General features: G+C 48.2%; 1 protein-coding gene across 1 annotated transcript in view; it reads right to left on the reverse strand.

The window, feature by feature from the left end:
• Positions 1 to 4,996, reverse strand: part of LOC120052428 (lysyl oxidase homolog 1-like) — a 31,292-nt gene extending 26,296 nt beyond the window's left edge. Inside the window, exon 1 of the mRNA XM_038999317.1 lies at positions 3,889 to 4,996. Within this exon, the coding sequence (XP_038855245.1) occupies positions 3,889 to 4,996 (1,108 nt within the window). The remainder of the gene's footprint in view (positions 1 to 3,888) is intronic.
• Between the last annotated feature and the right edge of the window lie 8,643 nt (positions 4,997 to 13,639).

Consider the following 13,639-nt stretch of genomic DNA (forward strand, 5'->3'; position numbering starts at 1 on the left):
GACAAGGCTACATACTGTATCATATTCTAAATGGGGCACTAGAGAAAATATGTTGGATTTTGCCATTTCTTTAATAATGTCTTTCCCTGAAAGTCTACAATGCACAACATGCCAACTCATCCCTTTTGCTAAGTCAATGGCATGTCATTTCTTTTTGAGAACAGCTCTTTCATTATAGTGGGTGCATGTGAGAATACGTGAGAGCTTATGAGTGGTGAGAGAATAGAGTGCAATACAAATATTGCACTATATAATAGTCTGTGACGGTTGCAGTCACAGCACTACGTGAACAAGACAAGCCCGAGCCTATTGCAACACACCAACACAGGCTCTTTCCACCACCTCATTGTATCATGTTCCCATTAAGGCCATTTGGCAATAAACAAGACAAGTTACTACTTATCTCTATTGATAACTCAATACAGTAACACTTCCCACCGGGCAAAAACTAGTTGAATCTACGTTGTTTCACACTAGTTAACAACTCAACCAAATATAAATCAAAACTAGACATTGAACTGATGTCTGTGGCCAGTGGAGTTATTTGGATAGCCCATATGTAGATGCTCTACAGACTATCACTAACATTTCAAATAACTATCTACTGACCCTAACCCTAAACTTAACCCTTACCCTAACCCTAGCCCTTGCCCTAATGTTGCTTATCAACAGATTGCTAATCAACAGATAGTTTGTTGATAGTATGACCATACATAGAGCATCTACAGATGGACTAGCCAGACTATCCAAATAAAATGTGACCCTCAATACTTCTGTATCTAATCTCTCTTTGATTTGAGTCAGTTCAATTGGAATCCCTTGCAGCCTGCGTATGCTTCTATTGACTGTCAGCCCATTGGAAGAACTTCTATCACATTGATTAAATGGCGTGTGAGAAAGCTGAGGCATCTGCACACATGTTGGCTGCGTCTAGGACAGAGAAGAATGCTTCCACATTCCAGTGTCTTAATGAGTGAGACTGAGTTATGGAACTGAAGCACATGGCACATTAAAGAGCCTGATGCACAGCCAGGCCAGGCAGAGGAATAGAGATATGTGTAAGTCAGTCTTCCATGCTCCCAACCAGAGGAGAGGATCCCATCTGATGTCCCACCCCCTCAGGCCATGGAGGCTCCTAGCAGCTAGAACAGAGAAAACGGCCACACACGTGTTGGCAATTGCGTCACTTTACGCCACAGGGCTTCAGTTACTCTAAATAAATGTTTTCCACATTGCCAACTTTGGGTTCCAATAATAAAGTCAGTGTCCACCCCCTACCCTCACCCTCACCCTGCTCCCTAACCCAGCCCTGTGATTGGCTCTCAGAACAGAGTCTATCAATTACCCATGGTTTTCAAGAAATGGTGTGTTTTTAATTACGAAACAAGTCCTGGGCCTTTTGGCTGGGCCGCTGCATGCCTAAGAGCAGCTCATTGATGCTCCCTCCCTCTTCACCTCAGCTCATACTAAATATTTGTTTGATTTCCTGAGGCAATGGACCCCATGTGTTACTGGGACTTTCCACGTCTCTCCCCGTCTCTCTCTCTCCCCGTCTCTCTCTCTCCCCGTCTCTCTCTCTCTCCCCGTCTCTCTCTCTCTCTCTCTCTCTCTCTCTCTCTCTCTCTCTCTCTCTCTCTCTCTCTCTCTCTCCCCGTCTCTCTCTCTCTCTCTCTCTCTCTCTCTCTCTCTCTCTCTCTCTCTCTCTCTCCCCGTCTCTCTCTCTCTCTCCCCGTCTCTCTCTCTCTCCCCGTCTCTCTCTCTCTCTCTCTCTCTCTCCCGTCTCTCTCTCTCTCTCTCTCCCCGTCTCTCTCTCTCCCCGTCTCTCTCTCTCCCCGTCTCTCTCTCTCTCTCTCTCTCTCTCTCTCTCTCTCTCTCTCCCCGTCTCTCTCTCTCCCCGTCTCTCTCTCTCTCTCTCTCTCTCTCTCTCTCTCTCTCTCTCTCTCCGTCTCTCTCTCCGTCTCTCTCTCCGTCTCTCTCTCCCCGTCTCTCTCTCTCTCTCCCCGTCTCTCTCTCTCCCCGTCTCTCTCTCTCTCTCTCTCCCCGTCTCTCTCTCTCTCTCTCTCCCCGTCTCTCTCTCTCCCCGTCTCTCCCTCTCCCCGTCTCTCTCTCTCCCCGTCTCTCTCTCTCTCCCCGTCTCTCTCTCTCCCCGTCTCTCTCTCTCCCCGTCTCTCTCTCTCCCCCTCTCTCTCTCTCCCCGTCTCTCTCTCTCTCTCTCCCCGTCTCTCTCTCTCTCTCTCTCCCCGTCTCTCTGTCTCTCTCCCCGTCTCTCTCTCTCCCTCTCTCTCTCTCTCCCCGTCTCTCTCTCTCTCTCTCTCCCCGTCTCTCTCTCTCTCTCTCTCCCCGTCTCTCTCTCTCTCTCTCCCCGTCTCTCTCTCTCTCCCCGTCTCTCTCTCTCCCCGTCTCTCTCTCTCCCCGTCTCTCTCTCTCTCCCCGTCTCTCTCTCTCTCCCCGTCTCTCTCTCTCCCCGTCTCTCTCTCTCCCCGTCTCTCTCTCTCCCCGTCTCTCTCTCTCCCCGTCTCTCTCTCTCTCTCTCTCCCCGTCTCTCTCTCTCTCCCCGTCTCTCCCCGTCTCTCTCTCTCCCCGTCTCTCTCTCTCTCTCTCTCTCTCTCTCTCTCTCTCTCTCTCTCTCTCTCTCTCTCTCTCTCTCTCTCTCTCTCTCTCTCTCCGTCTCTCTTTCCCCATCTCTCTCTTTCCCCGTCTCTCTCTCTCCCCCCGTCTCTCTCTCTCTCACCCCGTCTCTCTCTCTCACCCCGTCTCTCTCTCTCACCCCGTCTCTCTCTCCCCGTCTCTCTCTCTCTCTCTCCCCGTCTCTCTCTCTCTCCCCGTCTCTCTCTCTCTCTCCCCGTCTCTCTCTCTCTCCCCGTCTCTCCCCGTCTCTCTCTCTCCCCGTCTCTCTCTCTCTCCCCGTCTCTCCCCGTCTCTCCCCGTCTCTCTCTCTCTCTCTCTCTCTCTCTCTCTCTCTCTCTCTCTCTCGCTCTCTCTCTCTCTCTCTCCCTCCCCCCCTTGGTGTGGTACAGGCAGCACCCCCCTCTCTCCCATCCCGCTCACCCAGGCCCCAGTCACCCTCCTCCAGCCAGCCCCAACACTGAGGTCACCTCTATTCCCAAGTTCTGCATCCAGGTCTCCCCAAGAGCCAAGCCATTTTCAGCAGACTATTACTCCCCAAGCTATGACACAGTGAGCCCTGTGTGTGCGCTCACCACATTGGCAGGCCTTTCTCAACACCTGGTTTCAATAACCCCTGTGAGTGGGAAAAGATAAACCGTCCTTCAGTACAGTTTGCTTTTGTTTGGCAAAATGGAATTGAAAGACTTGAGCCAGTAAATAACAATGCTATTCTGGTCATTTAAAGGGATTTCCATGTACTGTGTTTTGGGCCTGAGAGATGTGAAATGAAAGACCTCTAGAAACAGTGTACTTCTCCAGCTGCAGAGGCACATAGCTGGGGAGACAGGTGGTAAGGGTTCTGCTCCCCCTGGGCTCACACTGTCCACCGCTGTCAGGAAGCAGCAGAGGAGCAGAGGAGAGGAGCCACATTCCCTTCTTGTTTTCTCTCCTTCAACTGAGGAAAAACTTGGATGTGACCCCACAAGCGCATCATCCACTTCACATGTGCACTACCATTAGGATCTGGTGGTTCCTTTGTGGTTTGCATGACTGTCTTGTACTGCTCACATCAAACAGTCTATAAAGTTGACTAAAAAGAAGATGACGAATCTCTCTAGTTTCTTTAGGACCACATACAGATAAACTTTCATACTCTCAAAACGAAATACTGTACATTCTGATGATTTAAAACATCTGGTTGGACAGTGGACAAAGAGCTGGCTTTGTTATAGGACATAAGACGTTGAACTAAATGACTTTGTGCATGTACATTGCGCATACCTCTCTGTTCCGGCCGGTAGACACTCCCGACGTTGACGCTGGGGTTCTCCACGGCCATGTTGGGGTTTCTTCCTGGCACCACAGGCTGGAGGAAAGGAGGCTGTGGCTGCACCTGGGGCCTACCGAACGGGGGGAACTGCTCGTACTGGGGGCTTCGTACTGGAGGCTGAGCGCCACCCACTGTCCTGTCCGGGGCAGCGGGCACTGTGTCGGCAGGGGCAGCAGCAGGATCCTCTCCTCCATTGTAGAGGCTGTGTGTGTATCTGCGGTCCAGGCCATCTGAGATGGGTGGCTGGGCAGCCCGTGCTGGCACAGCAGGCACGGCAGGTATGGCAGGGTTGGGCCCGTAGCCATAGGACTGGTAGTAACGGTAGCCATCCTCACCATAGTCCTGCGGGGAGCGTGGAACCACAGGTGCCAGACCAGCACCAGTTCCATACCCGACTCCAGTGTATCTTCCACCGACACCAACGTATCCTCCACCACCAGCACCATATCCTCCACCACCAGCACCATAGCCTCCACCTGTGGCCCTCTGGAAGGGTGGCTCCACGTAGCCCCGACCTGCTCCCTCCACCACACTTGGATCATAGGGCAGGGGGTAGGGCTGCTGAGGGAAGGGGTATTGCGGGTAGGGCTGGACAGGGACGTTGTAGGAAGATGAGAAGGATGATGAGGATGACGAAGAGGACCCAGTGGATGGCCTGAAGCGGGGGTTGGTGGAGCCTGTCCCCACGGAGCCCTGGCGCCAGTTGTCGGGCACTTGTCCGAAGCCAAATGGATGTCTGGCCTGTCCTCTCACGGTCTCCGAGCCTCCCCTGGAGGGGGCCTGCCTGCGTACGTTCCCTCCTTGTGGTCTGCGGGGGATTCGGGGGCGAGAGTCAGCCACCACCACTCTGTGACTTCTCTCCTGTTCCTGTGCTCCGGCAGGGACGTACTCAGCTCCACTGTTGAGGAGGCTGAACCTCCGGCCGTTGTTCTCCCACTGGATCATTTGTCTCCAGGGGGTGGCAGCGCCATCCTGCCCCACAGCCTGGTCCTGGGCCTGGGCCCATCCAAAGCCCAGTAGTACACACACCAAGCTCTTCACAACAAGAGGCAGCATCATCATGACACTAAACACACCTCAACTCACCACCACACAGAGAAAACAACCAACAGCCGCTCAAACACGACCAACCACCTGTACCCTATGTCAACACAGCATGAATCCTCTTCTAGGGGTATGGAGCAGCACGTGGTGGGAGTGTGGAGAGGATAGCAGGAGGATATGCCAGTGGTTCTGTCCATTCGCTGCTCCTTACAGCTGGCTAGAAAGGCTGAGGATCAGTCTGTGTCCAGGAGCAGTCATATCCGGGAGGGGGGGAGTGGGCTTCAGAGGCCCCGCTGGTGGTGCTAGTGTCTGTTAGTGCTGTGAGAGAATGCCCTGTCTTCCTGGCTGTCTAGCTGCGCTGTGACTGTCAGTTGACTGAGCATTGCTCTCACTCAGCCTTCTGGAGAGGAGTGCCTGCCTGTGTGCCTCGACTGCAGCCTTCTATTTGCTTCTCTGATTGCTTACAATGGGCTGTGAAAAAAAGCACTCAACTTTGTTTTTTTTTAAGGAGAGGTCCCACATGGCCCTAGTGCTAGAGTGGTTTCCTGGACTGACTTCTGGAGCCAGGAATTGCTCTGTAAGGCTTCCAGAGTCAACATCACCATCTGCAAAGGCATTCAGATTTATATCGCGGCTCACTTTCCGTTGCCCAAATTCTTTCATCATCCTGAACAAGCAAAGATGCGTTGAACATGGCCTGGATTCACCCACACAGGTGTCTAGCAAACCCTTTTACCTCATAACTGCGTACAGATGGGAAATAACTTGTACCAAAACTAACTTTAGAAAGGAATTGGTAACAGAGTCTTCCTCACTCAGATCAGTTCAGTTACAATGAGCAACAGGTTCCTTTAAACTGGAGAATTGATGAAGAGGAGAGAGTGTGAGGGACAGCTTTCAGAGAAACACAGAGGGATCAGATAGTCTTTGATTCAATACTTAAAAGAGAACGGCCATTGAAAACAGTCACTATTATTGCCTTCTGTATACTTATTTCCTGATATAAGGGGATTTTCCATCTGGTTATAGAGAAAGTCTTGTTGTTTTTTAATCTCAACAATCCACCCACTATGTAGTTGTACTCATGTTTGGAAATGTGAAGTGTCCCCCACCCCAAGACATATTATGCAATGAAGTTCAGGTCAATTAAGCAACCCACCCAGCATCTCCCCTGTGGCCAGTACAATGCACAATACACCCATACAGAGCTCCCAGATCAAACCGTGTGCACTGGCCTAATAGTACCCCCTTTTAAATGATATTGTAGGGTAACATTTTATATGAAGTTGCTCTTATACCTGTGTAGTATTGCTGTAATCACACTAGTACACAACTGTTCTCAAAGAAAGGTAAACACATTTCAAACATGGGGATAAACAGCAGATCTGGTTCCTGCTTGCCTTGACAGAGTGGAGGGAGAGAGACAGAGAGAGAGAAAGAGAGGGAGAGAGAGACAATATAATATTCTTCCTGTTATCAAAGTCAGCGGTTTCCAAGGTGTTTGAGTTGGCATATGCTTTTGTCGGGAGCGGGCAGAATGTGCTACAGACCAACAAAAGGACAACATTCCACCACCACAGACAGGATCAGAGGTTTAAATGAATCAGCCAACTCCGCTCGGCTCCTTTTGAAACATGACTCGGTAAAACAACCTGATTTTGTTTTTCTTCACATTTTTTGAAAGTCAGATCAATGTCCTGCAAAGAGCTAGCCTGGTTCCAGATTGGTTTGTGCTGTCTTTCCAAACTCCTATCTTTAAAAAAAAAAGTGACCTTTATTTAACAAGGCAAGTCAGTCAAGAACAAATTGTTATTTACAATGACGGCCTACAGTGGGTTAACTTCCTTGTTCAGGGGCAGAACGACAGATTTTTACCTTCTCAGATCTGGGATTCAACCCAGCAACCTTTCAGTTACTGGCCCAACGCTCTAACCACTAGGTTACCTGCCACCCCTCCTGTGGTCAACGCTAATGAGGAAACGTAGGAGGAGCTCCTCTAGGGAGTGGGCCACAAGGTTCCTGTAGAGGGCATCAATATGTATGTGATACTGTGATGCTGTATACAGCAAAGCAGAGAACTAAATCATTCCCAGGTGCCACTTTGCTACAGCGCTACACAATCTTCGTGGTTCAAGGCTGTATGGAGCAACCAGCACAAACTCAAGAGGGATGAGAGGGGATATCATTTGAGTATTGAAATGCTTTACCGCATCTTACACACGTCAAGCAGATATTCTTGGTACGGCCTTAGTTTAGATAGTTCTGTCATTGATGAATTAGGATCATCCAACAGGTCAAGACCAGAAAACGACCGTAGCAAGATAGCAAGCAGTTCAGAGGATAAAACAGGGAGGCAATTTCAACATATCTCCCCATTCGAGTGGTTGGAGTCACTAGCATTTCTCACATGCTTTCCCTTCTTGCAAAGTGGATTACCTGCTGAACAGAACAGAATAGGGAGCACAGCCGTGCTGTTGCTCTTCCCACTCCTGACTGCAGCACAGTTGATCTCTAATAGCCTGGTATGAGCAGATCATTATTTTCTTGTGCAGCTATCACAGGCTGTTAAAATGTCAACTACCTTTCATTCACCAATGGAAAATTATTACAGGTTGGAGGCAATTACCCTCGATTTACCATGTTATTTAACAGCAGGGGCACTGCTATGCTGCTGTTGAGACAAGTGCTCATTTATGGCAAAGTTCAGTGGCAGAATACATCTGGTTTTATTCTCGCTGTTAAAACTGTAGTACCGATGATTGCTGCCGATTCTCTGTTGCTTTCTTCTACTGTGTAGAATGCTACTGCCCTGGTCATTTCATTATTACTCGTCTCACTACCCCGCGGGACGGTTGCGCTAACGTAGGCTAATGCGATTAGCATGAGGTTGTAAGTAACAATAACATTTCCCAGGACATAAACATATCTGATATTGGCAGAAAGCTTCAATTCTTGTTAATCTAACTGCACTGTCCAATTTACAGTAGATCTTACAGTGAAATAATATAATGCTATTGTTGAGGAGAGTCCAAAGTTATGAACTTGAAAATGTATTAATAAACCAATTAAGCACATTTGGGCAGTCTTGATACAAAATGTTGAACAGAAATGCAATGGTTCATTGGATCAGTCTAAAACTTTGCACATACACTGCTGCCATCTAGTGGCCACAATTTAAATTGCTCCTGGGCTGGAATAATACATTATGGCCTTTCTCTTGCATTTTAAAGATGATGGTAGTTCGATTTGGGTATGTCATTTTAGGAGAACATTGAAAAAAGGGGCAGGTTTTAACATCAAGTATAGCCAAGTTAAGGTTCAGTTCAATGTACTTAATGGTTGGTAGTCTTTGCATGTTCCGAGTTAGTGGACCTCCTCAGTGGGCCGAGTTAGTGTCTAGGATTCCCAGTATTCTATATAAAGCAATGTAGTTCAACTATGTAGTCATATAGCTGACATGCATCTACATGCATCCTTCTGACATGCATCCTACTCTCCACTTACTCCATGAAGTTGATATAGCATGGAAGTTCACTGTCCTGATCATTCCACGATCCAGCATTTTCCTTCTACCCGGGGGGAGTGCATTCCAAGACCACTGTTATCCATCCAATCTACAGAGCTACACAGGTTATTTGAGGATAGATCCATACATAAGGTATCCATCTCTCCATCTCCCATGGCTCTCCCCATCACCACACAACACCCTTCATGGGACTGCCTTAGCGGGGATTTTATCTCCATTAAGCTGACATAAAATTATGAAATTCATTATGGAAGAACAGTGCAAGATTCCTGTAGTGGCAGACAATTGATGACTCTGTGACATGTCCTAGTTATGCTACCTCCATAGCTTTTGTTTTTAAAGACAAGTATTTCCCCCGAGGACACTGGGTTGTTTTTATCCCTTTATTACCACAGTCATACAGAATTTCATATCATTACAGTTTTTAGGCTTAAATTAAGTTTAGAGTTTTTTATTATTTTTTATTATAGAATAATCCCAGGAGATTCTCTTTCAGAATAAAACGTGTTGGTTTCAATAGCAAACCCACAAGACTGATTCTAAGTGCCCTAAAATCCAATCTTTAATACATTCCGTTGAGATTTGGTTTGAGCTGTGGCAGCTTCTCACGTCTCGTAGAAACACTGTGTACTTTGTGAAGAACAGTGACAGGAGACATTGATCTAAAGGGACTGTGTGGCTGTGTGCTGGGGAAACCCTGAGGGAGCAGGTGCCCCACTGAGAGAGAGCAACCCTGAGAGCTCCACATAACAGGACACAAGTATATGCTCTTGTTCTGTGATCTCACATCTACAGTATAGTCACTTTCTCAGCTTATGATCTAGGTGAAATGTCTATGTCCTCTTGCATGGTGTTGGTTCTATGGTTGTATGTAATTACCCTAGACTAAATGTACTACCATAGTCACATTATGTTTTAAATGGTACGTCTCAATTCAGCTACAGTATTTGCTCAGCGTGTGCTCTTTCACCCAAGTCCCTACAGTACGTCTGTGCTAGATAGATTCAGATGCCTTGAATACTGTCAGTACTCTCCAGATGTCTGTTGGGAATCACATTCAGTAGTGCTCTCATTCCCTCCTTCCGCTCCTCCCTCTCTCTTTTCCTGTCTCTCCTGGAATTTGAGCTCAGAACGTTAATCTTCTGAAGAATTGTTACTGTGAAATGAGAAGTAAGAAGTCCATCTTTTTGGCTTAATTCCGGTAATGAGAAGCGGTAGGTGGTACTTCTTATTTTACTGCTCCTTTGACGACTCCTGAGGAGCATAATACTAATGTCTGTTTCATCTTAGCCTGCTCACAAGAAAGTAGTCTCCTGTATTTAGTTACTTCCGCTCACGAGCCCAAGTTTCACTTCAGCATGTCCACTGCAATAATATATACAGCTGAGGGAGGCTGGCTATTGTAAGATCGTTTGGTCATACAGTACTGGATGAGAGGCTGTAGTCTTTGAAGTGAACCCAACTGTTTTCAATTACATTCCATTGGCATTCAGTGAGAAGGCGTGATGCACCTGCAGACAGTTTTCCTGGCTCTACATTAAGCACAAGGACGACCAGGCAAACGCTCTCAATCAACAAATCATTACATTCGGTTTCATCAAGGCATACAAAAATCAGCCTGGTAATGTTACACAGATTAACAACATGATACACAAATGAAGATTGCTTCTCTGTCAAGACAAAGCATGTGTTGGTCTACTTGTACTTCTTTAAACTATCTTCGTTACTTCTTGTAACATCTGATTTGCGGTTTTCCATACAAACCAGACAAAATCAAGTAAGCCCTTTCTGGCTGCTGGAACAAATCTCTTAGCTGAACTAATGAGAGAGCCTTAGGCCCAGTTCATTCAATATGGACAATCTGACTGGATTGACTTGGGCTCCAGGTGTACAATAATCACTACATGGTTCAGTCCACCTGCACCACTTGCCCCTGGTGCTTGTTGTTTTGTGTCTGTCTGTCACACACCACACGGCACACAAAGGACACGACCCCTACCTGTAACCGGGACAGGAACCTCTCCTTGGCATGTCAGGCTTCCAGATATTCTAACAAACATCAGTGGGGGGAGCCCTGCGAATGCACCACACGTCACAGGAATCAATGAAGGGTAGAGATGCTCGAGGGAGAGGATGTAGGCTAGACACAGGAAAGATGGGCATCGATGAGCGAGGGAAGAGAGTGGCTATTTACTGCCCCTGATAGATTCTGGAGACCCCAATGCGTATGTACTAGCACTGATGTGCTGTATGTAGGAGTGACGTGACTGATGACTGAACATAGACAGAGGTTACTCAGGGGAATAGAGCTGTCAGGGTGGCAGGACTCATTTGGTACTGATGAGAATGTTACTATGATACAAAGGCACCGGAGGGACACACGTTGATGAGAGAAACATGTAGGCACACGCAGGAACACAAGCATGCAAACGGACACACACATGCACACACACACACATACACACACACACACACACACACACACATACACACACACACACACATGCACACACACACACACACACATACATGTGCAAACACAAAAACACCGGCATGTCCATATTCCCACCCACACTCCCAATGCCACTATGTTATTGAAAGGATCCCTGACCTTCTGGTTTCCACCAATGTCCCATCGGTCGTGACCTCAATACGCTTCCCCATCTGCTCCCCAAATGTTACAGTGGAACATTTCACTGGACAGACAAATGAAGGAATACACAGGCGGTCCTCTCCTCACCTCTCCTCTCTCCTCACTGTTTCCCTGTCCTTCTCATTGAGATATTGTGACCTGCATCCCTCTGCCTCCAATGTAATTTTCTGCGCCTAGAGCTCATTTGAGATGGGGTTCCATCGGATGGTGGCCTTTCACACATGTGGCACATACAGGCTCAAGGGAAGGACAGCGGCATAACACCAAATCAAAATCCAAGATAATAATACAAACAGCCCCGCGGGTCTCTCTAATGACTAAGGTGAGCCCCAGACTCTGGCTCTGACTGCACCGCAATACTAATGAGCAGTCTCATGGACGGGGAAATGTCGAGGAGAGTGACTGGCATAGTAAGTGGTTCCTCATCTCACTGTGGGTTTCACTTGCACAACACCAGCACAGTTAGCTAACACGCCATGTTATGATGACTGGCCATGAAATCTAAATCCCAAAGAACAGAGGGAAAAACAAAGACAAAGGAGGGGGGAGAGAGAGAGAGAGAAAAGAGAATAGGAGAATTCCATTGTCATGTGTTTCCCAAAGCAAATGGAGCCTGTAAATTTGATGAAGCGGCCCATTCAATTAGCTCCCGACATCCACAGCTGTTCCCTTGGGAGTCGTCCTCACAGATGTTCAGTGTGCTGTTGTCTGCAAACCCCAGAAACTCTCTACTCTCCCCCTCTCTCTCTAGCCTGCTCTCTTCTCCTCTCCTCTTCTTCTCTCTCCAGTCTCTTCTCCCTCTCCTCTCCCCTCTTCTCCCTCTCATCCTCCTCCTCTTCCTCTCCTCTCCCTCTCCCTCTAGTTTCCTCTCCTCTCCTCTCCTCTCCTCTCCTCTCCTCTCCTCTCCTCTCCTCTCCTCTCCTCTCCTCTCCTCTCCTCTCCTCTCCTCTCCTCTCCTCTCCCTCTAGCTACCTCTCCTTCTCCTCTTCCTCTTCCTCTCCCTCTAGCCTCCTCCCCTCTTCCTCTCCCCTTCCTCTTCCTCTCCAGTCCCTCTAGTCTCCTCTCCTCTTCTCTCCCTCGAGCCTCCTCTCCTCTCCCTCTCCCTCTAATCTCCTCTCCTCTCCCTCTCTCTCTAGCCTCTACTCTCCCTCTTCCTCTCCCTCTCATTCTAACCTCCTCTCTTCTCCCTCTCCCTCTTCCTCTCCCTCTAGCCTCCTCTCCTCTCCCTCTTCTTCTCCCTCTGCCTCTAGCCTCCTCTCTTCTCCCTCTTCCTCTTCCTCTCCCTCTCCCTCTAGCCCCCTCTCCTCTCCATCTTCCTCTCCCTCTCCTTCTAACCTCCTCTCTTCTCCCTCTCCCTCTTCCTCTCCCACTAGCCTCATCTCCTCTCCTTCTTCCTCTCCCTCTAGCCTCCTCTCTTCTCCCTCTTCCTCTTCCTCTCCCTCTCCCTCTAGCCCCCTCTTCTCTACATCTTCCTCTCCCTTTCCCTCTAGCCTCCTCTCCTATACACTCACCAGCCAATATCACAACAAGGTCCTGGCTGACTGAATGATTATAAAGAAATAGCAGACACTTACTGGTCTGAATCTGAAATCTCAGACCGCTGCAGCTTGATATTGCTCAAGGACAAACAGACACTCTGCCTCATAAATGGCTCGCTTACTCACCAAGATAGTTTGTTTTTGTCTATTTTAATAACATCCAGACAGGGAGTGACAGACCCACAGATGAACAGACAGTCAGACAGAGGCTTTCCTTACGTGGACACAGACACACACAGTCTTGTACAATTAACCTTGTGGGGACACACAATTCAGTCCCACTCAAAATCCTATTTTCCCTAACCCCTAACCCTAACCATACCCTAACCTTAATCCTTACCCGAAAACCTAACCCTAACCTAAAACCGCACGCACGCGCGCGCACGCACGCACGCGCGCACGCACGCACGCACGCACGCACGCACGCACGCACACACACACACACACACCAGCCCTTTGTGACAGACATAGTGATTGATCTGATACAGCCCTGGGTGCCACTTCATTATGTGGAGTCTCATTGATAAGAGAACAGCTATACAACTATTTTCTTTCTCTTTATCTCTTCTGTGGGGTGGTGTTGCTACAGAGACATCTATGGACCCTGGCTAAATATCATTATTCATTTGGTTCCCAGGCTTTAGGTCATGATTAGTCTACTAATACTACAGTACAGCCCAGAAATTCCTGCTAAAGGCCACAAATATGGCTTGCTCTTTACCGAAGACTATGAACACACATACCATCTTTCAAAACCGCAGTTATACAAGCAGCATAGTTGTCTGCCTTCCTTCCCTCTGGATAATTGAATCATTTTATTCATTTTGGACAGGTGTTGAATGTGGAGCTTCGTACTGAAATTCCCACTTTAAACTCAGCCTCCTTTAAGGTCAGGGGTCAGGAGCGTGAACACAGGAACTTAGACACCTCACCCCGTTCTC

Source organism: Salvelinus namaycush, chromosome 1, assembly GCF_016432855.1.
Source record: "Salvelinus namaycush isolate Seneca chromosome 1, SaNama_1.0, whole genome shotgun sequence".
Taxonomy (NCBI): Eukaryota; Metazoa; Chordata; class Actinopteri; order Salmoniformes; family Salmonidae; genus Salvelinus; species Salvelinus namaycush.